The 26,861-nt window shown below is 44.2% G+C and overlaps 1 protein-coding gene across 1 annotated transcript in view; it reads right to left on the bottom strand.

Annotated features, from left to right (window-relative positions):
• PCNT (pericentrin) overlaps positions 1-24,274 on the bottom strand; it is a 132,152-nt gene extending 107,878 nt beyond the window's left edge. Inside the window, 8 exon segments of the mRNA XM_042471181.1 lie at positions 5,487-5,703; positions 6,560-6,647; positions 9,075-9,339; positions 13,314-13,404; positions 17,320-17,444; positions 19,933-20,188; positions 21,294-21,434; positions 24,117-24,274. Of these exon segments, the coding sequence (XP_042327115.1) occupies positions 5,487-5,703; positions 6,560-6,647; positions 9,075-9,339; positions 13,314-13,404; positions 17,320-17,444; positions 19,933-20,188; positions 21,294-21,434; positions 24,117-24,191 (1,258 nt within the window). The 5' untranslated portion in view covers positions 24,192-24,274.
• Positions 24,275-26,861: the final 2,587 nt, after the last annotated feature.

Genomic DNA, 26,861 nt, shown 5'->3' with positions numbered 1-26,861 from the left:
TCAGAGGGAGAGAAGAATACTAGACTTATTCCCCCCCCCCCCTCACCATTCCTTCCTTTTGTGTCGTGCTTTTAGATTGTAAGCCTGAGGAGGGAACCGTCTATTATCCCCCTGTTGTAACGCTCGGATTCCAGTGATTGGGTGGTAATAAATAAAACTTATATTATTATTATTATTATTATTGTAATGAGATGGTCTATAAGGAGGCAGAGGACTCCTCCTCTATGTTGTACAGCTGCATGGCTGTAAAGGAAGCTGGACTTGGCCCAGCAGAGCTGAAGCTTTCAACTCTAAAATGGTCTTTTTTTGGCTGCCACAGAGCATCCAAAAAAAAGCACAAAAGGGCTTCATCTCCCCCAAGAGAGCATGGCCTCTGCCACCCACTTACAAACAGAGGCTGGAGGCCATCTATTGGTTATGCTTTGATGTGAAGTTCCTGCATGGCAGAATGGGGTGGACTGGATGGCCCTTGGGGTCTCTTCCAACCCAAGGATTCTATAGAGAGCACATCCTCCTGTTCCCTCCCAAAAATTACAACAACAAAAAGGGGGAAACCACTTGTGGATATCAGGGGTGAAGAGTTCCCTTCAACCCCAATTGTGTTTGGCTGCCCCAAACTGTGGCACTCTTGAGAACAGTTGGGGCCCTTGGCCTCTCCTTTCCATCAAAGGTGATCCTTTCAGGATCCAGACATACCTCAATAAATGGGGAGCCATGTCCCACAGCAGCCCCCTCTGCCCTTCCCAGGAACCTATGCAAGTGGGAGGGTTGAGGAGCAAGCCAGCTTCTATCATGCAGCCAGTTTACTATAAAGCGGGGTAGGCAACCTTTTTGAGCTGGGGCCGGGTTGCTGTCCCTCAGACAACTGGGGGGGCCGAAGCCGGGGAGCTGGAGCTCCACCCCCCCAGGGGCGGGGCCGCATGCCGGGTGGAGCCTCCAACCTCCAGGGGCGTAGCTTCCGCCCCAGGGCAGAGCTTCCACCCCCAGGGCCAGGCCACCTCCTCTTTGCCGGACCATGACGGGGCTCCAGGCCTGTCAGAGGCGGGAAAGAGCCGGCGGGGACCGCCAGTGCTGGAAGCCTCCCGTCTTTGCCGGCCCCTGACGCCAGAGGCCCACCGTGCCGCAGGAGCCTCCCTGAAGGGCCCCAGCGATGGCAACTGGCCTCCCAGGGGCCCGCTGCCGCCGTCGGAGCCCTCTTGGAAGCCCCAGCGAAGGCAACAGGCTTCCCAGGGACCCTGCCGCCGCCGGAGCCCTCCTGGAGGACCCCAGCGAAGGCAACGGGCCTCCCAGAGGCCCCCTGCCGCCGTCGGAGCCCTCCGGGAGGGCCCCAGCGACAGCAAAGGGCCACCCAGAGCCCCCTGCCTTCGCCGGAGCCCTCCTGGAGGGCCCCAGCGACGGCAAAGGGCCACCCAGAGGCCCCCTGCCTTCGCGGAGCCCTCCTGGAGGGCCCCAACGAGGGCAAAGGGCCACCCAGAGGCCCCCGCCGCCGTCGGAGCCCTCCTGGAGGGCCCCAGCGACGGCAAAGGGCCTCCCAGAGCGCCCTGCCGTCGCCGGAGCCCTCCTGGAGGGCCCCGAGACGGCAGCGGGCCTCCTAGAGGCCCGCCGCTACGCCGCCGCCGGCCCCATCGCGGCTTTTCGCCGCTCTGGGCGCTGCCATTTTGGGCGGCAAAATGGCGGCGCCCATAGCCCCAGAGTTGGAAGCTTCAGCTCCTGCTGGGCCAAGTCCAGCTTCCTTTACAGCAGCCTTTCTCAAATAGTCGGGCGGGCCCCCCAGGGGGGGCACAAGGCCCGTAAAGGGGGGCGCGAGGCTCTGTTATGCAGAGGTGTACTAATAATAATTTTATAGACAAATGATACTATTTACAGTCGTGCGGGGGGCGCGAAATGTTTCTTCTTCCTAGGGGGGCAGACAGAAAATAATTGAGAAGCACTGCTTTACAGCCATGCAGCTGTACAACATAGAGAGGAGTCCTCTGCCTCCTTATAGACCATCTCATTATAAGAATTTTAGACCAGACTTATTGTGCCTTTGTCCAGACCCTACCTTCATGCCTAGGGTCAACTCAGCCTTTCAGGTGTCACAGGACATTGTCCTGCCTTCATTCTGCTCCAATCCTAAGAAGGACTTGGAAAAGACCTGGCACACATTGGATGTGCGCAGAGCCCTCAAAATCTACATCAAGAGGACTTCAACCTTAAGATCATCTGAGATATTGTTCATTTCCTTTTTCCAGGCTCTTTGGGATGCAAGGTATCAGTCTCGACTCTTGAGTTATGGATTAGGTCTTGTATTCAGAGAGAGCTCTTGATCTCATCCACCCAGGGGGTGATGGCGCACTCAACCAGGAGTGCATCGACCTCTGCGGCCCTGCCACTAGCGCCTCCGTGTCAGACATTTACAGGGCGGCCACAGGAAGTCCCTTCGACCTTCATAAGACATTACAAACTGGACGTGTCTCAGTCCGCTGAGGCGTCATTTGTAAGGAGGGTCCTCCAACAGATTGTGTCGGGGGCCACAGTCTCCTAGCAGCACTTCCCTCCCAGTTCGAGAGGGCTTTTGTAAATCCCAGAAACAGGAGGTTAGGACCCTGTCTGCTGGGAAAACGAATGTTGGTACTTACGTGATACGTTCATTTCCAGCAAGACGAGGTCCAGCATCCTGTCCACCCGGGTGCTGCCGCAGCCTCCAACCCACCTGCCTGTTGGTGTACCTGCCTTGTTCTCCGTTGCTGGATTGGTTTTCTGAGTTCTTGTTTGTTCTTGAACTAGTTTTTTCTAAGTGTTCTAGTTAACCTTAGCTGATATTACTAAAGTTCAGTTCCTTGATTTACCTTACTAGTTGCTTGGCTTGTTTATTGACTGAGGCCCAGGGGGGCTAGCTCCTCCCTATATAGGGGCCAGTCTTTGTTTTATTGTCCCTGCCTACAGGAGCAAATAGGAGGAGCTAAACCCAGAATACAGGATGCTAGGACTCTCGTCGGCTGGGAAATGAACGTTTCACGGTAAGTACCAATGTTCGGGTTAGCGCTGAGGCCTGGACCAAAGCAGATGGACCGGAGGGAGGGCTCTTCTTCTTCAGGCTAGCCCTGATGGCGCTGGGCCAGCCTATTCTCTCCCTCACAGGCTGAAGGATGACAATCATGGAGAGAGGGGCCTCTTTCTTCAGGCTAGCCCCTGATGACGCTGGGCCAGCCTACTCTCTCCCTCAGAGGCCAAAAGATGACAGTTATGGACGGAGGGGCCTCTTTCTTCAGGCCAGCCACTGATGGAACTGGGCCAGCCTTCTCTCTCCCTCAGAGGCCGAAAGATGACAATTAGGGAGGGAGGAGCCTCTTTCTTCAGGCCAGCCCCTGATGGCACTGGGCCAGCCTTCTCTCTCCCCCAGAGGCCGAACGATGACAGTTAGGGAGGGAGGGCCTCTTTCTTCAGCCAGCCCTGATGGAACTGGGCCCCCTTCTCTCTCCCCCAGAGGCCGAACGATGACAGTTAGGGAGGGAGGAGCTCTTTCTTCAGGCCAGCCCCTGTGGAACTGGGCCAGCCTTCTCTTCCCCCGAGGCCGAACGATGACAGTTAGTGAGCCTCTTTCTTCAGGCCAGCCCCTGATGGAACTGGGCCAGCCTTCTCTCTCCCTCAGAGGCATAATAAGAATTCAAAATGAAAGTGCAGGAACCCTGGCAACACCATCATGTGTTTCCTAGTCTGCAAAAGGATCCCCCACACCTATTGGGGTCCTGGGTGCCATTGGGGCCAGAGATGGGACGGAAGGGGGAGACCAAGGGTTTATGCCCCATCTGCCCTCCTGGCAGAGTCCCAAACCTTATGTTAGACATAGTGCCTACAATGGCCATGGCAGAGGCCTCATGGCAATGCCTGCCCTGAGCGAGGGCATTAGATCTGGCAAAGGTTCTTTGGTGGCTAGAGAGAGAGGGCCCCTGGTACTCACCCTTCTCCTGTGTCTTCTGGCTGGCTTGCCTCTCTGACCTTGGCCGTTTCAGGCTGGGCAGAGGTGATGCAGAGAAATCCTTTGCCATGGCTTTTGGCTGGCCTATCCTCTGAACTCTGGCCCAAATGGGCTGAGCAGAGATGCTGAGAAGGGAAATTTCCATGACTTCTGGCCAGTTTCCTCACTGATCCCAGGCCTTAAACAGGCTGAGGTGATGCAGAGAAACAGAGACATGGAGGGGATACCCCTCACCATCTCTTCCCATGGCTCCCATGTGCTGCAATGCTGTTTGCAGAAATCTCCTGTGCTCCCACCATGAAAGGGGGCAGCTTTGGAGGAGAGGGAGAGTCATTGGCACAGCCAAGACCTTTCTCCAATCCTGAGAGCCCTTGCCATATTAAGTCTGCTTCATGCTTCCAAGGCTGTAGTAAAGAAGCTGCAGAGCAACAGCAAACACATCCCAATGGGTCTCCTTCTAAAGCTAGCTCCCTCTGTTGAGCTGGCAGACCCTGACCTAGGGAAGCCTGGGTTAAGGATGGCCCTTCACCCATGCTCTCGGGGTCCTCTGCCATAGCCACCACCAAGGAAAGGGGGAAGGGCAGGAGAGAGGAGAAGAAGAGAAGGCCAAGAAAACTCTCAAACCACTTTCGGAGAAAGGAAAAACTTCGCTGGCTCGAAGAGAACATCCTGCTAGGAGCTTAGGCAGGAACAAGACTGAGGCCCAAGGGGGCTAGCTCCTCCCTATATAGGGGCCGGTCTTTTGTTTATTGTCCCTGCCTACAGGAGCAAATAGGAGGAGCTAAACCCAGAATACAGGAGGTTAGGATCCTGTCTGCTGGGAAATAAGTTCTCATATTAAATGTTTAACGACTACAGTGGTACCTCGGGATACGAAATACCCACGTTACGAAATTTCTGGGATACGAAAAAATCCCATAGGAAATAACTGTTCCGGGTTACGAAGGTTTTTTCGGGTTACGAAAAATTTTTTGGTGCTTTTCGGCGCTATTTCGCACGAAATCGCGGCTTTTCCCCATTAGCGCCTATGGCATTTCGGCTTGCAAATGCTTTTCGGGTTACGAAAGCGGCCGCGGAACGAATTAATTTCGTAACCCGAGGCACCACTGTATTTGTGTCTCCACCATGTCTTCTCCACCATTACTCAAGCAATCTGCAATAATTTAAAAGCATGGCATGTCAGATACAGATCATTAGCTAAGTGGGCAACGTTTGAGGTTCTAGGGACCTTTGCAGCCACTTGCAGGACCCTCCTGTAGAAAAAAATGGCAAATCATGTCCATAGACCTTCTATAGGAACGATTTGACATTAAAATATAACATTGTTCTCTGAATGTATAGCCAGATTGCTGATCAAATATGAATCCCAACATGATCCCTGCACTTAAATTCAAAGAGAAGGAAACATTCAAAACACTTGTCATGTCTTAAGTGTAACTACTCAATGTACTGCAGCACTAGATTACATCAAAGGGCAACCATCTTTCAGGTAGACGTAATTTTGGCCACAATTCATGAGCCTTACCTCTGAGGTGCTCCTCTGAAATTTTGGCACGGAGTTCTTCAAGACCTAAGCAGTGTTTTCTTTTCAATTGCTCAATTTCAGAAGTGTATCTATCTGACAGATCCATCTTCATCTTCATCAGATTCTCTTGATACTCAGATGAGAGAGAATACCTTAACAACTCAACTTCCTTTCTGTGTTTTTTATCCAAATGAAGCTGTAAACAGCTGAGTTCTTCCTAAATGAAACAAGAAGGAGCAATACATATTTAAGCTTTATGAAACTGACTGAGTTTTCTTGTGCATGATACTATAATGTTTAAGCAGTTAACACTTGATAGTTAACATTTGACATATTTATAGAACATATCAAGTAGGTCATGTGTGTCATGTGTCATATTACTAGCGAAAAGATACTTTTTTATAAGCAATGGCTGTTTGACTTTCATAATACTAGAAACTTGTGTGTGTGTGTGTGTGCGTGCACCCCACTTAAACTAAAGGAACATTACATTGGCCTTTTCATTATCCTATACCAGGGGTAGGCAACCTTTTTGAGCCGGGGGCCGGGTTGCTGTCCCTCAAACAACTGGGGGGCCGAAGCAAAAAAAATAAAAAATAAAAAAAAATAAAAAAATAAAATTAAAATAAAATAAATAAATAAATAAATAAACCGGGACAAATGTAGGACAAAATTTTCAAATGGTGGACACTTTTTTTAAAAAAAAGTGGAGGACACGTGAAAAAATTTGCTGATTTTTAAAAAAATGTTAATATAAATGCATGTTTCTGAGGCTTCTATAGACAATTGCCCCTGCGTACAAGAGGCCAAAGGCCCCGGCGGCAATCGGCGGCAGGACTGGGCTGGTCCCAAGGCCTCGCCAGGCCGCATCCGGGCCGCGGGCTGCAGATTGCCTACCCCTGTCCTATACAGTACATTTAAGTGCTTTTAGCACTTTTATTTTGCTGTTGGTTTGATTATGTACTTCCTATTCATACTTACACAATTGTCATTTTATATTTTTAATATGCTGTCTAATAACCAGGGGACTCTTGTGCAATAGAATTCTTCTGCAGTAAGAACAATAGGTTTACCTTGTGGTGTTCCAGTTGCTGAGCTAGTTGATCAAATAGCTCTCGCCTCTCTTTTTCAGTTGTTTCTTCTAAAAGTGTGGTCGATGGACTGTATGGGGAAGATAGAAGTTTCAAAAAGTAAATGTAAGTATCATTTTTAAAGACAGGAATGCAAAGGCTTAAGCATGACTGACAGTGCAATGAAGCTTAAACATGGGGTTGATTTAAAGCCACAAGTCCACAACCCCCAACTTGAAAAAGCTACAGCCAGATCATGTGTGTGATTCAGTAACATCTACATACACACAAAACCCTACTGACTGAGAGATTAACATTCTTGCCTTGTCTCTAAACTGGAAACCAGTCTGGAAAAAATAAAGAATCTTTTATCAAAAATTTGTAACATGGTTTGGTGCCAAAATTCAACAGGAAACCTCTTTGCACATATTACTGCCTTGTGAACCAAGGACCAGCAGTGCCACTACCACCATGAAGGTGAACGAGGGTGGATGGAGAGCTCCCTGGAGATCTCCTCTACAATCATCTGGCCCCTTTAATCATGTCCCTTATATAAAATAAAATAGCACAGTATTTATGCAATGCAGAGAGACACGGCTGGAGAGAGCAACTTGGATTTCAGGGTGACCATCAGAGTGCAGGCTGCTCTTTGTGGGTCCTATTATCTGCTGCCTGTCATCAGAAAGTTCACTCTATTTTTCATGTCTTTTTTAAAAAAGTACATTTTTTAAAAAGGACTTGTGCTGTAGCTCCAACAGTTTTGGATGTGGGAGGATTTCATATAAGGGAGACTCAACCTATACCAGTCCAACAGAAACTTTGGCTTTGCAAACCATTTGAATTATTCAAAGTATTTCCCCTGTAAAGAAGAAGTCTTTAATCTGTTGATTAAGTTAATTTAAATATCAATTTCCCATTCTGATATAAAACTAAGAATTATCTATTTTTACTTAATTTTACCATGAATTTAGTTTATTCTACAATGAAGTGATTTTAGTCCTAGATAATTTTATCTAATAAAAATAATTTTGAGTCATTTAAAAATAAAGAAATATTATAAAATAGCTTAATGGATTGGGGGGATTTTATTTGTTCATATTTAACATTTTTATTGTAAAGTAAATATATGCTTATAATGAAACAGTTACTAATTGTTACATATTTTAACTTTTCATTTTACATACATTGTCTAATTTATCTGTTAAATTGTTCTTGCCAGATTCATCCCTTGTTCCTTAGGTTATATGTCATATGGATATGCAGCAAGGAAACAAAAAAAATGGTTCCCAACTCTTTAGGGTTTACAAATGTGGCCACACTCAAAGTGTTATGGATTACATATCTTGCGGATCTACATATCTTAGTTCAGGGGTAGGCAACCTGCGGCCCGCGGGCCGGATGCGGCCCGGCGAGGCCTTGGGACTGGCCCCAGCCCGGTCCTGCCGCCAAGATCTTTGGGGGGCAATTGTCTATAGAAGCCTCAGAAACATGCATTTATATTAATATATTTTAAAAAATCAGCAAATTTTTTCGCGTGTCCTCCTTTTTTAAAAAAAAAGTGTCTTCCATTTGAAAATTTTGTCCTACATTTGTCCTAGTTTATTTATATATTTATTTATTTTTTTAAAAAAAATATTTAATTATTTATTTTTTGGCTTTGGCCCCCCAGTTGTCTGAGGGACAGCAACCTGGCCCCCGGCTCAATAAGGTTGCCTACCCCTGTCTTAGTTTCTTAAAGACTGTAAGAGGTTGAGCTTGTGAACATTAAATACACTTGTTACTAAGATGTTTCTGATTCTCATATGGATAAAGGTTGAGTTGGGTAAAAGTAATGCCTTTCTGCTTAGTAATTAAAAAATTAGCACTGCTAGACTGAAGTAGATAATACACAAACATCTCCTAGAAAAGCGAGTCAGAAAGAAAGCTATTGTAGGTACAGTGGGGTCCCCTTATCCATGGACTTTCCACCTGCGGATTTAATATCCGTGGAAAGCAAGCCCCCGGTGTCCCCAATGGAGGTGCATGCATGCGACCACGCTAGTCAGCAAATGCACATTGCACCACCATTAGGAAGATTGGGACTTGAGAGGTCCCGTGTTTTTCGATATCTGTGTGCGCCGAGGTGTGTGTGTGTGTGTGTGTCGGAATAGGTACCAAGGTCCAAACGCACATACATTTGATAAAAGATACTAGCTTTCTTAATTCTCCAAAATAACATTAGGGACTTTAAAAATGGAAAGAAGGAATATCAAGCTCATCAAATGCTAGTCATCACGGTCAATATAAATTCAATATAAATTCAATTCATCATTGTTGGTACTTATGCCAAACATGGCAAAGCTTTGAATAGTGGCTAAAGCCAAGATCACAAGAATTGGAAGGAAGTTTGCCAATCACAACCATCTATCCTGTTTGCCATATCTAAGGACCATCATAAATGCAGAAATATTTCATTGACCATTTAATATCACAATCACCAAAGAAATACAACAGATTAATATTAAATTAAGAACATCACCCATATTCCACATGTTGTTCTTGGCTGTTTTCTATCTCTAACAAGGAGTAATCCTTGACTTCTTCCATTCTCTGATGCAGCATTGCTAATTCTTCTTGGTAGTTTTCTTCAACAGACTTTAATTTCTGTTCAAAATAAACTCTTAATTGTTCCAGTTCATTTTCATGTTCAGTTCTTTTTTTATCCCATTTAAGTTGAAAATCCTTTTTCAGGCATTCTATTTCCTCCATCTGTGATGTGCGAGCAATCAGTTGTTCTTTCAGTTCTGATAGGAGAAATGATGGATATAAGTTTTATCTTCAAATATGTTACTTTAGAAATATAACTTTTCTTTGACTCAATCAAGGAAGCCAAAGCCATGAGTTTGCAAGACTTGAGTAGAGCTGTGGATGACCAGAACTCTTGGCAGTCTCTCATTCATAGGGTTGTCATAAGTCAAAGACAATCTGACGGCACATAACAACAAGAAGTACATCACAATACTCATGCCACTACATTGTTAAACATGTACTTCTATTAGATGCTTTTCTAAATAGAAGTCCAAAGGACACAACAGTGCTTACTTCTAAATAAACAGTTATAAGACTGCACCTGAAGAAGAACACCTCTTCCATTTCAAGTGGTTGATGGGCAGCAACCAGAGTGTCTTATACTGCCCTTAAAAAGAAATTACCAGAACTGCAGTAAACCTATTGCAGTCCAACTGTGTGGCCTGGGAACAAACCTATGAAGTACAGTAATCTGATATAACCTATAGAGCACACCATATATGGTATAAGATATAAGACAGAAGGCTAGATGTATCTGAATGTGTGTGTATTATTGTGTACCTAGCAGTACCTTGAGTCGGGCCAAAATGCCTAAAATGTAAATAAGATAAGGGAAGAGAACACCGGTGCTTCTAACAATAGTGTGAGATGTGGACAAGAATAACTTTTCTTGGAGCTGAACTGGCTGAGGCAAATAGAATGCCAGGCAGCCAAAACTCCTACTGTATCACAGGCAGGATTATGGCTAATATTCATTCATATTCATATCTGTTCCTGATTGATTAACTGCCCAAACATGCTGAAAGATAGACTATGTTGGTAAGAGAGAGAGAATCTTTACTGTTACCTAGCCTATGTTGAGACAGATATATATATCCCATTATAAGTGTAATGGATACTTGCTAGGATGAAATGGGTTCTGTTAAGACTTAAGCTCCTTGAGTATAGTTAAGTCTTAACAGCACCCATTACATCCTAACAAGTACCCATTACACTCTTTGAATGATGGATTAGACTTACAGTGAAGGTGCATTCAGAGATGGCCAGAGGACCAATCCACAACTGTTGGGTTTTCCTCATGCCAACCAGGTCTGTGCAGGAGTTCTAAGTTCTAAATTCTTTTTCTGTTAAATTATGTTGAATTCTAGCCCTCCTCCTTCAGTTTATTTATAAAGCCTTACTGATATCAAAATTGTATTTCAGCTATTATTTAACTTTTATTCTTATATTAAGGGCTGGTGTGGACTGGTCTTCTGGCCATCTCTGAATGCACCTTCACGGTTAGTCTAATTTGTCATTCACAAGATGGCCGGAGGAGCAATTCACGACTGATGGGATATACCCAAGCCCTTTCTCTGGGCGGGACTAATCTATTGATAAAACATACTGTAGAACAATCCTACCAAATGCTGCCTTGGCTGATTGATGTTTATCAACTTTGTAATGAAACTTATGAAAGTTGATGGTTCACTCCATCAGGCAGCTTCACATAATTGATCCTAATACCAAAAAGGCTAATGTAGTGGCCATAGACCTTGTGGCATGTGCCCAAATGTGTTCTAGTCTCAGTTTCTTTTCCCAGTCATAGCATAGTAGGATACAGTGGAACCTCGCCATACGGGGGGGATCTGTTCCGGATCCCGCCGCGTATGGCGATTTCCGCCTATGCTCGAGCCCTATTGTAAACAATGGGGCTCATGCACAGCGGCACGGAGGTGCGCGGGGCACAACGGGCGCATGCAGGGCGCAACGGGTGCGTGCGCCAATTCAACTGAATGGGACGCGCTGCCATGTGTGCCCCGCGCGCGCCCAGCGGCTTGAGCGCGTACGCTCAAAGCTGCTTAAAAAAAGTCCATGTATGCGGAGGCCCCACTGTATATGCCTTTATCCACTTGCCAATAATTGTCTTCGATGTTTTTTGCCCAATGTTTCTCGGACTGTATGAAACAAATAAAGATTCTGTTTTTCTAAAAGATCTCATCCTTTTTATATATGCCTTTATTGCTCTTTATTACATCTAATGCAATGTATGCCATTTTTTTCTCTCCAGATGTTTGGATTAGGACTGAATGTTGGAAGGTAGAGAACCTCTGGAATCATCTTGTGGTTTGGACATTTAGGTGTGAACATTGGATCTAACTTCTCTATTTTACAATAATTAAGATTTACTGATAAAGCTGAATTAGGATTTACTGATTTCCTGGCTGAAGTAATTGCTATTAAAAAAGCCACCAACAACCTAAGTGTGGCCTCTGATATAGTTTCAAAAGGTGGTTTTGTGAACCTATTTAGATTTAAGTCCCACGATGGAAAAGACTTTAAAGTTGCTTCTCTTAGGAAATGCTGTACATTTTGTTGAGCAGACAAAGTTGAGCAGAATTGAAAGCATCTACCTGTATTGTACTTTGAACAGGTTATTGAATTTTAAGTATTCCTGCTAATTTTGTCCTGTTTTAAAAGTATATAAGGCAAAGGTTTTGCCAATATTGATTATGACTCAGAAATTTGGGGAATCAATAATACAAATATGAAAATTGAAAGAACTCACAATAAATTCCTGCCATGAGCCACCCCCACCCCTGCCCAAACATTTTTTTTCTTCTGCAGCCACTCTCAAAATGGCAACAGAAAGAAACAATGTCATCATTTGAAAGATACTGCAGAGAAAAATAGACATATTTCATCTGCAGACCTTATCAAAATAGCAACAGGACAGTGCATTTCTCCCAGTTGCTGTTTTCTACAGGACAGATGTATTTGCAGGTTCTAGAAGGTTTGGGGATGCTTACAGGGTTATTTTGCATGTTTTTTTATGAGTGTGGGGAATTTACTGCATGATTTTAGGGCAAAAATTGCCTGGAAAGGATGCTGCTTTTTAAATTAAGGAGGTTGGGGACTTTGAGGGAGTGGGGAGCCTTGAAGGGCCACAAAAGTGGGCACAGGGGCCACATATTGTCTGCAAGCTACAGTCTGCACATTCACTCCTGGTCTGGGGAATGTGGGGGTGGGGCATTTTGCCTCATTTTTAGGCCTCCTGCTCCATTTACCAGGAGAGACTTTCTTTAAAATGTAGCAAAAATGCACCCTACATCCCTTAGATGGCATTTGGGGACAAAAAACAAATTTTGGGGAATAAACAAAATTATCTTCCCCCCCCCATCAGAATTCCTGGGGGCTAGACTTTGCTCATCCCTGAGATAAGCTGTGGTCCATCAGGGTGGACTGAAGGTACAATGGTTTGGGTGAGAAGACTGGCTAAGGGCCCAGGTCTGCACTATGACACTCTCATCAGCACAATGGATCTAAAGCAAAAATTGAGAGGGAGTTAGAATGGAGACTCCTCCCATCTAGACAGGTAGAAGTGTTGAATGCTCACAACTCCAGGGCTGTGACAAATTGGACTGATGTGGGCTATGTTGGTTTATCACGTGGGAAAAATGCATGTCCCACACTTTTGGGACTGCCTGTCACAACTACTCACACATGAAGAACAGTAATGATAGTAGCAACAGCAGGTGGAGCTTTCCAGGGGCCACTACTGAATATGACACAATCAGATTATGTGATGGAGAAACCACACCACCATTCTTCTTCAGTGGCTGAATTGAATGCCAGGTCTAGATTGTGCCAGGTTCCCTTCCTTGTTGTCCTGTTTATTAAGTCTCAGGTGAGCACAAGGCTACATCAGATCCTGGTATAGGATTCAATTCCAGATGAATATGAAAGAACCTGGCTGAGAGCAAACAAAAAATTCCAAAAACATTCATATACTCTACATATGCAGGAAAGAGTGGGTGGAGGACAAGAAAACAAATGCTAAGCATTAAAACAAAGATATTGGCAATAAATTCATTATCAAGTGCTTAAATGTTCTTCTAATATCACTACTAGATCATGAAAAATAACTAGCTACAGTTTACAATACAAGATGAACAACAGAACCTGTAAAATGTCTGATGGTTAAACATACCACTTAATTCTTGTCGACTTGCCCGTGCACTATCCAACTGAGACCAAAGTTGTTTAATTTCTTCTTCTGACTCAGCCTTTAGCTTCTGTATCTATGGAAGAAACAATTATGACACTTTTCACTAAAAATTGAAGTTTTCAGACTGCCTCTAAGGCTCCCTGCAAAATCACGAGTTCCTAGGAGGAATCCTCTGAACCAAGGCTTCTAAATTAATTTTTCTTTTATTACATAACACCATAATTCATAGCTTTGTATTTTATTTTCTGACAGAAATTGATAAAACAGCTTAATAGTAATAACATTTATTCGGCCATTGACCAGTATAAAAACAAAATCACACAAGCAACATATCAAACAGCTTACTTATATGGTCATTTGGCTACATGCATCAGAAGCTTATCATGCTTTTTCTTCATTACATTTTCATCTGTTTCACTTTGAAAGACTCCTGAGCTAGGAACTATGGATAACATGAAGTTTAAATTATCTATCAACTCCCTAAGTACTGTAAGACAATTTGGGGCAGGGGTAGGCAACCTTTTTGAGCCGGGGGCTGGGTTGGTGTCCCCCAGAAAACAGGGGGGGGGGAGCCAAAAAAAATAAATATTAAATAATAAATAATATAGGACAACATTTTCAAATGTAAGACACATTTTTTAAAAATGGAGGACATGCGAAAAAATTTGATGATTTTTTAAAAATGTTAATATAAATGCATGTTTCTTAGGCATGATCAAAATGGAGGACATTTGGGCATTATTCCTAGACAGATGGCAGAAATGTACTTCCCTTTCTGGCCAACCTCCCCTCCCCCCATTCCAAACAGCACATTTGGGCATTTAACATGGCTTTACTTAAGATGGCCTCTTGCATATTTCAGAGGCTTATTGCATAACCAAACTCTTTGGGTTTCACATTAAACATGGGTTCACATGGCTATGCATATTGAACATGTCAAGGTGGTTTCACCGTCCTTGCACCAAGTGTACTTCTCAGAAGTGTGTACTTGGTCAAGGGACTGTGGTTTTTCTTCACTGCGCATGAGTTTGTAAAAATCACAGCAATTTACATTGGCCTTGCCTCAGAGGCTTTCTGATATTAATATCACCATTAAAGAACCAAAAACACAGAGAAAAGGCACTTTGGAAAGTCACACTCTCTTGGCTTCAGAAACAGTGCGTGCATGCCTCTCAAGCTGACTCATATCATCATCATCATCATCATCATCATCATCATCACCACCACCACCACCACCACCACACTATCACTGTCAAAACAAGGGAGACTTGTTAGCATTAAAAGCACACAAAACACACTTTGCAAGGTGACACTCTCTCGGCTTAAGAAACAGTGCCTGCATGCCTCTCAAGCTGACTCATACCACCACCACCACCACCACTACCACACTATCACTGTCAAAACAAGGGAGACTTGTTAGCATTAAAAGCACCGAAAATAAAAATTAAAAAAACCTTGAGGCCTCTGGCCACTCACCACCTCTTCCTTCCTCCTCCTCCTTCTCCTCCCCCTCCTCCATGAGCCACGCGGCCTGGGGGCGGGTCGGGGCAGAGGAGAAGGAGGTGGGCCGCGCAGGGCCGCGCGGGGAGGGCAGCGTGGGCCTGCATGGGGAGGCAGCGAGTGCAGTGCAGGGCTTCCCCCTTTGCCTCCTCTGCCCCAGGCCGTGCGGCCCTCCTCTTCCTCCTCTGCACGGTGGAGGAGGAGGAGGGCAGCGCGGCCACGCGGCCCAGGTGGAGGAGGAGGCGGCAGGACCGGGCTGGGGCCGGTCCTGCCGCCTCCGCGGGCCGCATCTGGCCCGCAGGCCGGGGGTTGCCGACCCCTGCTTTAAGGAGTAAAAAGGCTTGGGAACTCATCACTAGAAAATTTAAATTCTTGAAGTCACATTCCTGCTTCATACATTGTACCAAATAAGGTTCTATGGTACCAAAAACCATACAATGAATTTCCAAGGCACTACTGTTAACTATTAAGGGCAAGGTGAGAAAGTATAAATACAGTGGGCTCTTGGTATCCATTGGGGTTTGCTTCTAGGACCCCCCGTGGATAACAAAAACCGTAGATGCTCAAGTCCTATTAAATATAATGGTATAGCAAAATGTCTTTTATATAAAATGGAAAACCAAGGTTTGCTATTTGGAATTTATAGTTTCATTGAATATTTTCAAGCCGTGGATGCTTGAATCCGTGGATAAAAAAATCTATGGATAAGGAGGGCTGATTGTATTGCTATGAAGAAATAGTTTTCCTGGAGAAGAAATGAACTGATATTGAGACTAGACAATTTAGTCCCACATGGTTGAAATGTGGAGTATATCCATCTACTTTAAAACTTGAGTTTTCATACATTCCAAAGCTCCATTCTGCTGCAGAGATATTATGATAAGGATGTCCTTGGTGCACGCTAAAACATTGGACTATAATACTGTGCCTCCTACTCAGGCAACTACCAGTTTCCAGGAATAAACTTCTCTGCAGTATGATTTTATAATTTATTTTTATTATTACTTATTATTTACTATCATTTTATATGCACCCTGTCTTCTGCTGCCTACAAACATCTTCTCCACCAATAATCACACTCATCCTGGGGGAAGGAGGCTAAGTTTGCCTGTCACCTGCAGCATTTTCACCCTTTCTGGTGGAAAAGCTATGACTCTTCCATGTTTTTCCAAAGCAGGGAGGTGCTGCCCAGCCCCTCCTCTTGCAAAATCATATAACTGATTTTGCAAATTGTAACTTGTCTCCTGTTATCTACATATTGTCCCTTTTTCTTCTAACAACCCTGAAGAACACCATAAAAATATTTCCAGATTGAAACACACTCGGCTATTTTCAACCTCTTCAGGCTTTGTCTCTTTTCTACCTCACTGTTTCTTATTCTCTACCATACATGTTTCCATGTACTATTGCCGCCTGGCTGTAGTTTTTATCTAAATGCCCAATTCTGTATATACAAAAAACAGGATTTCTATGTGTGGTGAACAGACTTACAAACCAGCCAATCACCAGCCAGAGGCCTTAAGCCAATCAGGTGCTGACTGGGGGAATTTGAACATTCCACGAGGCAGTTGGTTTGGTCAGTTGAAATTTTGAGAGTTGATAGGACAGTTAGGGATCTGTGGAGTCCAAGAGTAGACAGTGTTCTGGGAGCTCCAGAGGGAACTGTTAGAGTTTGGTTGCAGACCAGGAAGGGTCTATTAGGTCCAGTGAGGGACACTTATACAGTGGTACCCCGGGTTACGAAATTAATTCGTTCCGCGGTTAATTTCGTAACCCGAAATACCTTCGTAAGCCGAATTCCCATAGGCGCTAATGGAAAAATAGCTCTCTGCTGCCCTCCGGTGGCGGAAAATAGCGCCGCGGTTTTTTCGTAACCCGAAGAAACCTTCGTAAGCCGAAGCAATAAATCCCTATGGGATTTTTTCGTATCCCGAAAAATTCGTAACCCGGCGCATTCGTATCCCGGGGTACCACTGTACATAGTTAGAGTCTGAAACTGAGAGAGTCGAGAGATAACTGAAGTCTGGAAGAGGGTTTCAGTTATTTATTATCCTGCAGGATACAATAGCTTTGGTGGCTGAGTTAGTCATGAGAGTTGCCCAAAGAGGGACAGGGAAGTGCTGGGGTGGTTAAAGAAAATATGTGAAAGTGAAGGGTATCAGTAACAAAGAAAACATATGGTTGGAAACAGTTGGTTCCTAAGAAACCTAAGCTACTACTAAGTCTAAGAATAAAAGAGTGCAAATGTAACTAAGTAACACAAGGAAAAATTATAATAACAGCTTCATAACATTGATACTTTATACATTTCTATTTTTAAATAAACTTTTGTTATTGTTTCAAGAACCACTTGACCTGCGTTTAAAACACAAAGCACGCTACTAAACCCTAAGAGTCTAGAGTGGCCATCATAGAAGTGGATTGTGGTGTGGAGGTCGTCACACAATGTTCATTAAGGAGAAAATTTCATTAACAAACATATATTTACCTCTTGTTGTAATTCTCTTTCTTGTTTCTTGCTCTGCTCTGTCAACTCTTTCACCTTTTGCTCATGTTCAGTTTGCAGGTTTTTCATGGCCAGATGGTACTCGTCTGCCATCTTTTTATGTTCCACTAAAATTAAAATGGAGCTCTGTTATGAAGAATATTTTACAGTCCATCAACATGCACACAAAGTGGCTTACAATTATTATTTTAATTAGACGGTTCCCTGCCCTCAGGCTTACAATCTAAAAAGACACAACAAAAAAGGAGAAGGGAATGGTAGTAGGGAAGGAGATCAGGTCCAGAAGTTCTTCTCTCCCTCTGAGGCCTGGACCAAGGCAGATGGACTGCAGGGAGGGCTCTTCTTCTTAATAGAGACCGGGCCCGATGGCATTTCACTTTCACTCCCTCCAGGTCAATATTGATAATGATAAAGTTAGAATTGAGTGGAATAAAGAGTTAGACTGTCCCGTACAATCAACAATGAAACACCTAAGGTTTCTTTAGACATAAATCTGTGTTTGATTCAGGGAAAAAAAAGATGTTTTGGGTGTACTGGACAGTATTATTCCTCTTTAAAAAGAAACTGTCCACGTCAATTATACATTACCAGTGTAATACAACAAATTGTTGGCATCCTATTATTGACATACACAGGCCTACCTCCACCTGATACCTATGTAAGGGGTGTTTTTTGGTGGTTGTAAAGGTTGGTATTCTCTTGCACCCTCTGCAATGACCAAAGGTCCCCCTCCTGGATTCACATCGTTCTCCACATTGCTATTCAGTGACTGAGGCTGGAGGGCAGAATCAGCTACAAGGACATAGCTATATGCTCTTCCGATCCCTCCATCAGCCAATTAATAGCCTAGGGGGAGCCTGTCACAAACCCCCTTCATTCATTTATTCATTCGGGGTTCTGTCATGATGAGTTAAAGAGTTTAGATTAAGTCATTTAAATTAGTAATTAGTTACATGCACATTGGTGATATGTACATACAACCTTTACTTGGGGTATGATGTGTTGGAATGTTTCAAAGCAGCATCTTAGGAGTGGCAGACTGTTTAAAGCTGCTTATCCTATCTAGTAGTGAATCTATACACACACACACACACACACACACACACACATTCTCGTATATAAATATAAATCTTAGGGTGTGTTAGCAATATATGTATGTATTAAATAAAGGTATGTATCTGTAGGATTCAATTGGAAAGGCATCCTGGGAAGGAGTGGCGGCCACCATGGGATATGCGGCGGATGATCACGTATCAGGAACTGTCAGCTGAGAGCAGCAAGCAATTGGTGCCATTCAGGCAGCTTTATGATGGAGTGATGGTTAACAGACACCCTCTATTCCCGCATCCATAGATTTCTCAGGACAGAGGAGCTTAGGAACCAAATGGCACTTCGCTAGAGCAGCTTTGATGTAGAATCCCTTTCTCTGGGATGAAGGGGGAAAAGGGAGGTTGGCTATTTGGGCGGAACAGGAGGAAAAGGGAGGTGGTCTGGGGTTTTAAACTGCAGTTTCTATTGGGAGTCCTTCAGATTCAGCAAAGACGTGGTCCAAGGTGCTTCTACCTTATTCTTTACAATAAACTTTTTGGTTTTACATTAAGTTGTTGTGGATTTTTGGTCAGAGCAATACCTAGTCTCACAGAGCCTACCGTGGCTACATAGTGAGTCTTTGGGGGAGGACTGTGGGGAGGCATGTAGGGGGTTTTGTCTGCAGAACTACAAGGGTTTCCTTTTCATTTGCAAAGGTTTGGCTCCAGCCCACCCCAATGGGAAAAAAGTGGGAGATGAAGCCCCTATTAGACAGCAGGCAGTGACAGATGCATGCCACATTGGCTAATATAGGGTGGGGCTCTAATCTGCAGAAAGCTAGCCTGCCAAAACAACAGGCTCACTGTATTACATGTTAACTGTTTTTTTTTTAAAATGACATCAATATTTTTTAAGTTTTCCAAATATTATGATATTAGTAGCAAAATAGCAGAAATGGAAAAGCTCTTGGGAGAAAACAAATAAATTTTACATTAGCACAAAATCTTAAAAGAGAATTATAAAATGCTGTATATGTGGCATTTAAAGTCAGTAAAATTAGCAAAAATGCATAAAGACGCAAATCACAAATGTTGGAAGTGTAAAGAAAAAGACAGGACTTACAGTGCACCATTCTGGACACCCCACGTAAAACAAAAAACGCCTATACTCGAGCCCCAATTAAATGAATGGGGCTCGTGCATGCGGTGGTGCAGTGTCATGTGTGTACCACAGGCGTGCACCCCGTTCGTCCCTATGGGGCGCACCGCCTCTTCCTCCCTGCACGGCTTTCAGCGTATGCTGAAAGCCACATATAATGCGGGTGTACTGTACTATCACATGTGATGGAACTGTAAGAAGGCAAGAAAATACTGGAAAAACATGTACTGTAGATGTAAAGGGAGGTCCCCAAGGTAAAAAGTTTGAGCACTACTGATATAATAAATTATTATACAATAATTTTCAGAATTGGTATCCCTTTTGCCCCCAAATTGTAATTTAAATACCCATCAAGTAGCCTAACCTAGTGTTCTACCAAATGTTTAGTACAGATTTATAAATTATTACCCATATCATATTGATGCTTCAAAGCCATTTCTTCTTTTTCCTTATGATTCTGTTTGTTAATATGCTCCAATTCAAAATGGTATTGACCTTGCAGAACCGCTAACTCTTGAGCATGCTTATCCTTGAGCATTTCACGCAGTTCCATTAGGGCAGTTTCCTTCTCTTTTCTCAGATTACTCTGTATCAGCTCCAACTGTGATGTGTGTATATTGTTTGCGCTTAGTCTTAGAGCTTCCAATTTAAGATCGTGTAGGATCTGCAGGGAAGAAAAATACCACAAGAATTTGCACTCTTACAAAACGGATTCATTTATATACAGCTTCATACTGAACTAACAGCGTTTAAGCGGTTTACAACTGTAATCTAATTGCCCCCAACAATCTGGGTACTCATTTTCGCGACCTCAGAAGGATGCAAGCCTGAGTCAAGCTTGAGCCCCTTTATCCTTTTGTATAATTATTAACTATTACTTACAGTGCAGTCCTATGGTCCAATTATGCCATTATGGAAGCCCTAGAATATCAGCTGTCTAGCCTGGTGATTTCCAAACTTTTGTCCTATAGCTGTTTTGTCCTCCAACTCCCAGAAACCCCAGCCAGTTTGGCCAACAGTTAGGAATTCTGGGAGCTGAAGTCCAAAACATCTGGAGGACGAAGGTTTGGGAATCATTAGTCTAGCCCATGATACTGGAGCAAAACCATTACAGGGTGCAAACATAGTAAGACCATCAGAAGTAGGGCTTAGATGGCAGGATTTGAAATTCACTCTAACTTTGCTCCTATCCCTACAAAGGCTATAATATTAGGTTGGCAAAATACAGTTGGCCCTCCACGTTCACAGATTCAACCATCCACAGCTCGAACATATCCCCCCTCAGCATTCCCCCCAAAAAAACCAATCTTAATTTTGCCATTTTATGTAAATGATATCATTTTACTAAGCCATTGTACAAAATAGGACTTGAGCAACCAGAGATTTTGGTACCTTCATGGTGTCCTGGAACCAAACACCAGTGGATACCCAGGGCCCACTATATGATCTGTATGCCATAAACATTTCCAACTGGTATCAATGAAATGCCAAACAATATTATGCTCTCCCACTCTACCACAATCCAAATTAATCATAAGGTTCTAACTAATTCTGCAGTTCATCACAACATGGTACAACACTGGATCAACTGCTGCCTGGGTATATGTGATTCATATGGTGAGGGTGCATAACAAGATGAGGGGCTTATACAAACTACATAGCACATGCCCTGTTATCTTCTAGAATAATTTTATTTTGGGGAGATGGCTTTTTTTTTGTACTTGCGGCAGCAAGGAATGTATGAATTATTATTGTTGATAATACTGTGCCTCAGCTTGTTGAATGCTTTCTTCGTGTTTAGCTTCCATTTGTTTTTGCTCCTTTATTAATTCAGTCTGTATCTCTTTCATTTTATCCTCATGTTGAACTGATAGTTCACCTATTTCACAATCATGTTCTCTTTCACGAACCTATGGGAAAGAAAGCATTAAAAATCTTTATTGATATATGCAAGCATACTTATTTGTCCAACAGCAATGGCTCAGCTTTCTATTCTATTAAGGTCATTTTGAATTTTGATCCTCTGGGGTAATTTTATGTTATCTGCAAATTGGATAAGCATGTCCTCTATGGCATCATCCAAGCCATTGATAAGGACGTTGAATAGCACTGAGCCCAGGACAAAATCCTGTGGCATCGCACTAGTCACTTCTCCCCACGATGAGGACCTTATGTTTTTGGCAGAGTTTGCCCATGAATCAGAAGAGCTATGGACAAAAACCAGGGACATAATCATGGACGAATGCAGGAAGACACTATCTGCGGCCAAAAAGAAAGAGAAGAAACAATGGATAACAGAAGAAGCACTTCAAGCAGTAAAGGAGATGAAAAGTAAAAGAAAGGGAGACAGGAACAGAACCAGAACCATAAACGCAGCTGTTCAGAGACTAGTGAATAGGATAAAGAAAATTACTATAGCGAACAATTCAGATAAACTGAAGGCAACAACAACAACAAAAAGGAAGAATGAAAAGCCTCGTCCACAGGATCCACAAATTCAAAGGGAAATTCAAACCAAGGGTGGTGGTGCTGTATGATTGGAACAGGAACATATTAAATGATCAAGATAAAAATAAAAAGACAATGGAAGACACTGACTGCTGATTAGCATCAGGGCACAGTACAAGGTGTTGGTTATCACCTTTAAAGCCCTACATGGCTCAGGCCCGAGTTACTTGAGGGAACGCCTCTCCCTACATAATCCTTCCCGCACTCTTAGAACCTCTAGAAATAATATATTAGAACACCATAGGACTAGACTGACAACAACTTCTGATAGTATTCACTGCTGCAGCTCCTCAATTGTGGAACAGCCTGCCGGAAGAGATCCGTCTCATTACTACTCTAGATACCTTTAAAAAGGCACTCAAGACAGATCTCTTCCGGCGAGGGTACCCATCCAAACATATATAAGGATTACCAGATTGAAATGCTCCATCCTTGATTTCATGGTGCGACTATTGGTTGATTAGATGATGATTTGTTATTTACACACACACACTGTGTGACCCTGGGTAGGAAGGAGTGATCTCCATGTTAATCTGTATATTGCGGGGGTCTTGGGTCTGAGTCCGCAAAACCAGAGCAAAGGAGTGGGGGACAGGGGATCTTGGACTGTGATGTTGGAGACTAGGGTTTGCTTCTTGGCGTGGCCACGGAAACCCACAGGGAGACCTTGGGCAAGTCACACTCTCTCAGTGTCCTCAGGGGAAGGCAATGGCAAACCTCCTCTGAAGGAATCTTGTCAAGACCCCATGACAGGGTCACCATAAGCGGGAAACACTCGAAGGCAACAACAACGCTATGAACAGTTATAGCCTAAGGAAGTGGGCATCGCTCTCCTGTTTGCTACTTTCTCCTCTGAACAGTCACACAGCCTGGCTTTGGTGGAAAGAGGGTCCCAAGGGCTGGCTCAAAGTCACCTGAACGGTTCTATGCCATGCCTGAGGACTAGCACCTTCAACTCCAATAATGTCCTGAGTCTCTTCATGTTATACAGTTACACTTGTCCTTCCATATTCGCTATGGTTAAGGGCACAAGACCCCCGTGAATGTGGAGAAACTGCAAATACCAAAAACACCATGTTTTTACCTGAGAGGACACCTCTCTGGGAATCCCTAGGTCCTCCAGCGCAACTCCGTGGTCAACGTCTGATAGACAATGACCACAGAATTGTGCTGGAGGAGCTACAAATGCCTAGTGGAGTATTCTTTCTAGGAATCTCCAGGTCCTCCAGTGCCATTCTGTGGTCAACGTCCACAGAACTGAACCAGAGGAGCTACAAAGGCCTTGCTAGTTAAAGTTGACCACAGAGTTGCACTGGAGGACCTAGAGATTCCTAGAGAGAACATAGTAATAAAAGCCATGAATAATGAAATCTGCAAATATCGAATCCGCAAACATGGAGTGATGAGTGTACTGTATAGTCTCAGTGGTTTCCAAACTTTAGTCCTCCATGTGCTTTTGGACTTCTAGAAGAATGGTTAAAACTCAGGAGCTGAAAATTATAGTGCTGAAATATACTATGAGACGTATGCCAGGACATCCAATGAATATACAGGAATGTAAATGTTTAATTCAATGTAACCAATCATAGAATCGTAGAGTTGGAAGGACCACAAGGGCCATCCAGTCCAACCCCCCTGCCATGCAGGAAATCACAATCAAAGCATCCCCTGTGACAGATGGCCATCCAGCCTCTGCTTAAAGACCTCCAAGGAGGGAGACTCCAGTACACTCTGAGGAAGGAGTGTGTTCCACTGTTGGACAGCCCTTACTGTCAGGAAGTTCTTCCTAATGTTGAGGTGGAATCTCTTTTCCTGGAGCTTGCATCCATTGTTCTGGGTCCTAGTCTCTGGGGCAGCAGAAAACAAGCTTGCTCCCTCCTCAATATGACATTTCTTCAAATGTTTAAACAGGGCTATCATATCACCTCTTAATTGAGCCTTCTCTGTCAAAGAGAGAGAGAGAGCGCTCAGGTGCCACAATAAACTTCATTTCCCAGGGTTCCCCAGCCAGGGCAGTTAAAACAGTCTCAAAGTGGGTTGTTTCTGCAGTGTGCTTTGGACAGGAGCAACGGTAGGACGCTCACCTCCAAGAAACCGTCGCCAGCAGCCTCACTATCACCATCCGCCGTCGCACCTCCTTCTTCTTCCTCCATCTCCATGAGACCCAAGCGAAGACGGTGGTGGTGGTGCTGCCGCTGCTCTCAATTTCCAACCGTCGCAGCCCCACCTGAGGCCAAAAACTTTCAGCCAATGGCGTTCCCCGCATCCCAACCCCGCCCCGAACTCCCTGTCCAATCAGAAAGCGAGCCCGCAGCTGCAGTTGAGCCTCTCCCGTTGCTCCCGCCTTTGCGCAAGCTGTTGTCGGATTGGCAAGTGGGATAACCAATAGGGACTGGAGCTCACTTCCTTATCCACTCTCAGTCCCAGCCCCCCTTTCCCTGTCACAGACAGTGGTCCCCAAACTGTGCCCTTTAAGAGAATTTTGAACTTCATCTCCCAGAAGCCTCAGCCATGCTGGCCAATAGCCTGGGATTCTGGGAGCTGGAGTCCAAAATTCCCATAAGGAGCACAAGTTTGGGAACCACTGAAATAGAAGAAAGCGTACGTTTCCATCTTCCAGACGATTTGGCCTTTTCTCTTCCCAAAGTCTCTTTTCAAACTTTTGGTCCAAAACACACTGCAGAATAAATAAACCAGTTTGAGACTGCTTTAACTGCCCTGGCTCAGTGCTAGGGAATTCTGGGAATTGTAGTTTATTGTGTCTCTGACAGAGGAGGCTCAATGTCTCACAAAACTACACTTCCCAGGATTTCCTAGCATTGAGCCAGGGCAGTTAAAGCGATCTCATTTTGCACTGTTTTGGACCTCAGTCGACGAGATGAAGATGATAATTTCTCAAGTGTCCTCTGTGGGCACCTCTTACTTTGTGTCACTGGGAGACAAATAGCAAGCGGGAAGAGGAATAGGAAAATCCTTTTCTGCATAATAATAATAATTATTATTATTTATGCCTGGCTTCCTCTAGTTCTAGCACTTTCTTGTTGCTGTGGAGCAAGAGAAATGCCTTTGACATGATGCAGGATGACTAGAGGTCCTTTTCCCCGGTCATGTCCTACATTTCAGCCTTGTCCAGGAGGAATTCCAAAATGTCCTCCATTTAGAAGCCCATTGAGCATAGGGTGACCAGGTGTCCTCCTTTACCAGGATATGCCCTACATTTCAACCTTCTGTCCAGGAGAAATTTCAAAATGACCTCCATCTGGAGCATGACTAAGAAGCATGGAGAGATATCTATTATCTGTCTCCATGCTTCTTAGTCATGCTCCAAATAGAGGACATTTTGGAACTGTAGGACATATCCTGGTAAAGGAGGACACGTGGTCACCCTCTACTCAATGGGTTTCTCTCTGTGTGTGTTTCGACCTTTTATTTGGCCATGTCCTCTGTTTTTCTCGAACGTCCTACATTTCAGGGTTCCTCGTCCTCCTTTGTGGTGAGAACATTGGTCACCCTGGTGACACTCTAATATAGTAATACCTAATACTAGCTGACTGGCAGAGAGAAAGAAAAATGAAGACAGAAGCATGGAGAAAACGGTCTGCGCATGCTCAGTTCGCTCTCTTTTTTCAAACCCTTCCCGCCGCAGATGGCGTTGGAGGCGAACGTTGGGTTTCAAACAGCTTTCCCCCGCCTCCTTTGCGAGGAGGCAGCCAATCAGCGTTGGCGACAGTTGGCCTGAGGAGGAGATTGGCGCTCTTTTGCTCGCCAAAATGAGGATTCGTTTCGCTGTTTGAAGCAGTTCTATAGCGGCTGTCCCTGTCACAACAGTCCTTGCAGCCTCTATTCTATGGCTTATAACCTTTTAATAAAAAGATAATAAAAGATAATAAAAATATATTTTGTTGTTGTCTGTCTTCATGTCATTTCCTTCTTAGGGCGACCCTATCATGGGCTTTTTTCAAGCTTTGTTCCGAGGAGGCTTGCCATTGCCTTCCACACAGGCTGAGAGAGTGTGACTTGCCCAAGGTCACCCAGTGGGTTCAATGGTCGAGTCGGAACTTGAACGCCGGTCTCTAAACTCACAGTCCAAACACTCAAACCACTACACCATGCTGGCTTTCTACATCATATTTTTTATAGTTTATCTCAAAAGGGCCATTACAATGCAGGCAAATGTTGAAAAGTAATTCACAGGCTTGTTTGCTGTGTGCCTTCTAGTTGTTTCTGACTTATGGCAACTGACCCCATCATGGGCTTTTCTGAGGCTGAGAGTGTGTGACTCACTCACCCAAGGGCACCCAGTGGGTTTTCATACTCAGATATTTATTTATTTAGGGTATTTATACCCTGCTCTTCAGCCCTAAAGGTTCTCAGAGAGGCATACACTTTTTAATTACAGTGGTACCCCGGGATACGAATGCACCGCCTTACGAAATTTCCGGGTTACGAAAAAAATCCATTCAAAAAAACTGTTCCGGCTTACGAACGTTTTTTTCGGGTTACGAAAATTTTTTTGGTGCTTTTCGGCGCTATTTCACACGAAATCGCGGCTTTTCCCCATTAGCGCCTATGGGTTTTCGGCTTGCGAAGGCTTTTCGGGTTACGAAAGCGGCGGCGGAACGAATTAATTTCGTAACCCGAGGTACCACTGTAGATGGTTCCCTGCTCTCAGGCTTACAATCTAAAAAGACATGACACAAAAGGAGGAGGTGGGGAAAGGGATCAAGCCTAGTCTGCTCTCCAGAATCAAACACTCATACCATTTCCACGACACTGGCTCTCTAGTTAACCTACTTTACTTACTATAACTAGCTTACAAGAGAGCCAAT

The sequence above is a fragment of the Sceloporus undulatus genome, chromosome 1, assembly GCF_019175285.1.
Source record: "Sceloporus undulatus isolate JIND9_A2432 ecotype Alabama chromosome 1, SceUnd_v1.1, whole genome shotgun sequence".
NCBI lineage: Eukaryota > Metazoa > Chordata > Lepidosauria > Squamata > Phrynosomatidae > Sceloporus > Sceloporus undulatus.
This window is presented reverse-complemented; position numbering and strand designations above follow the sequence as displayed.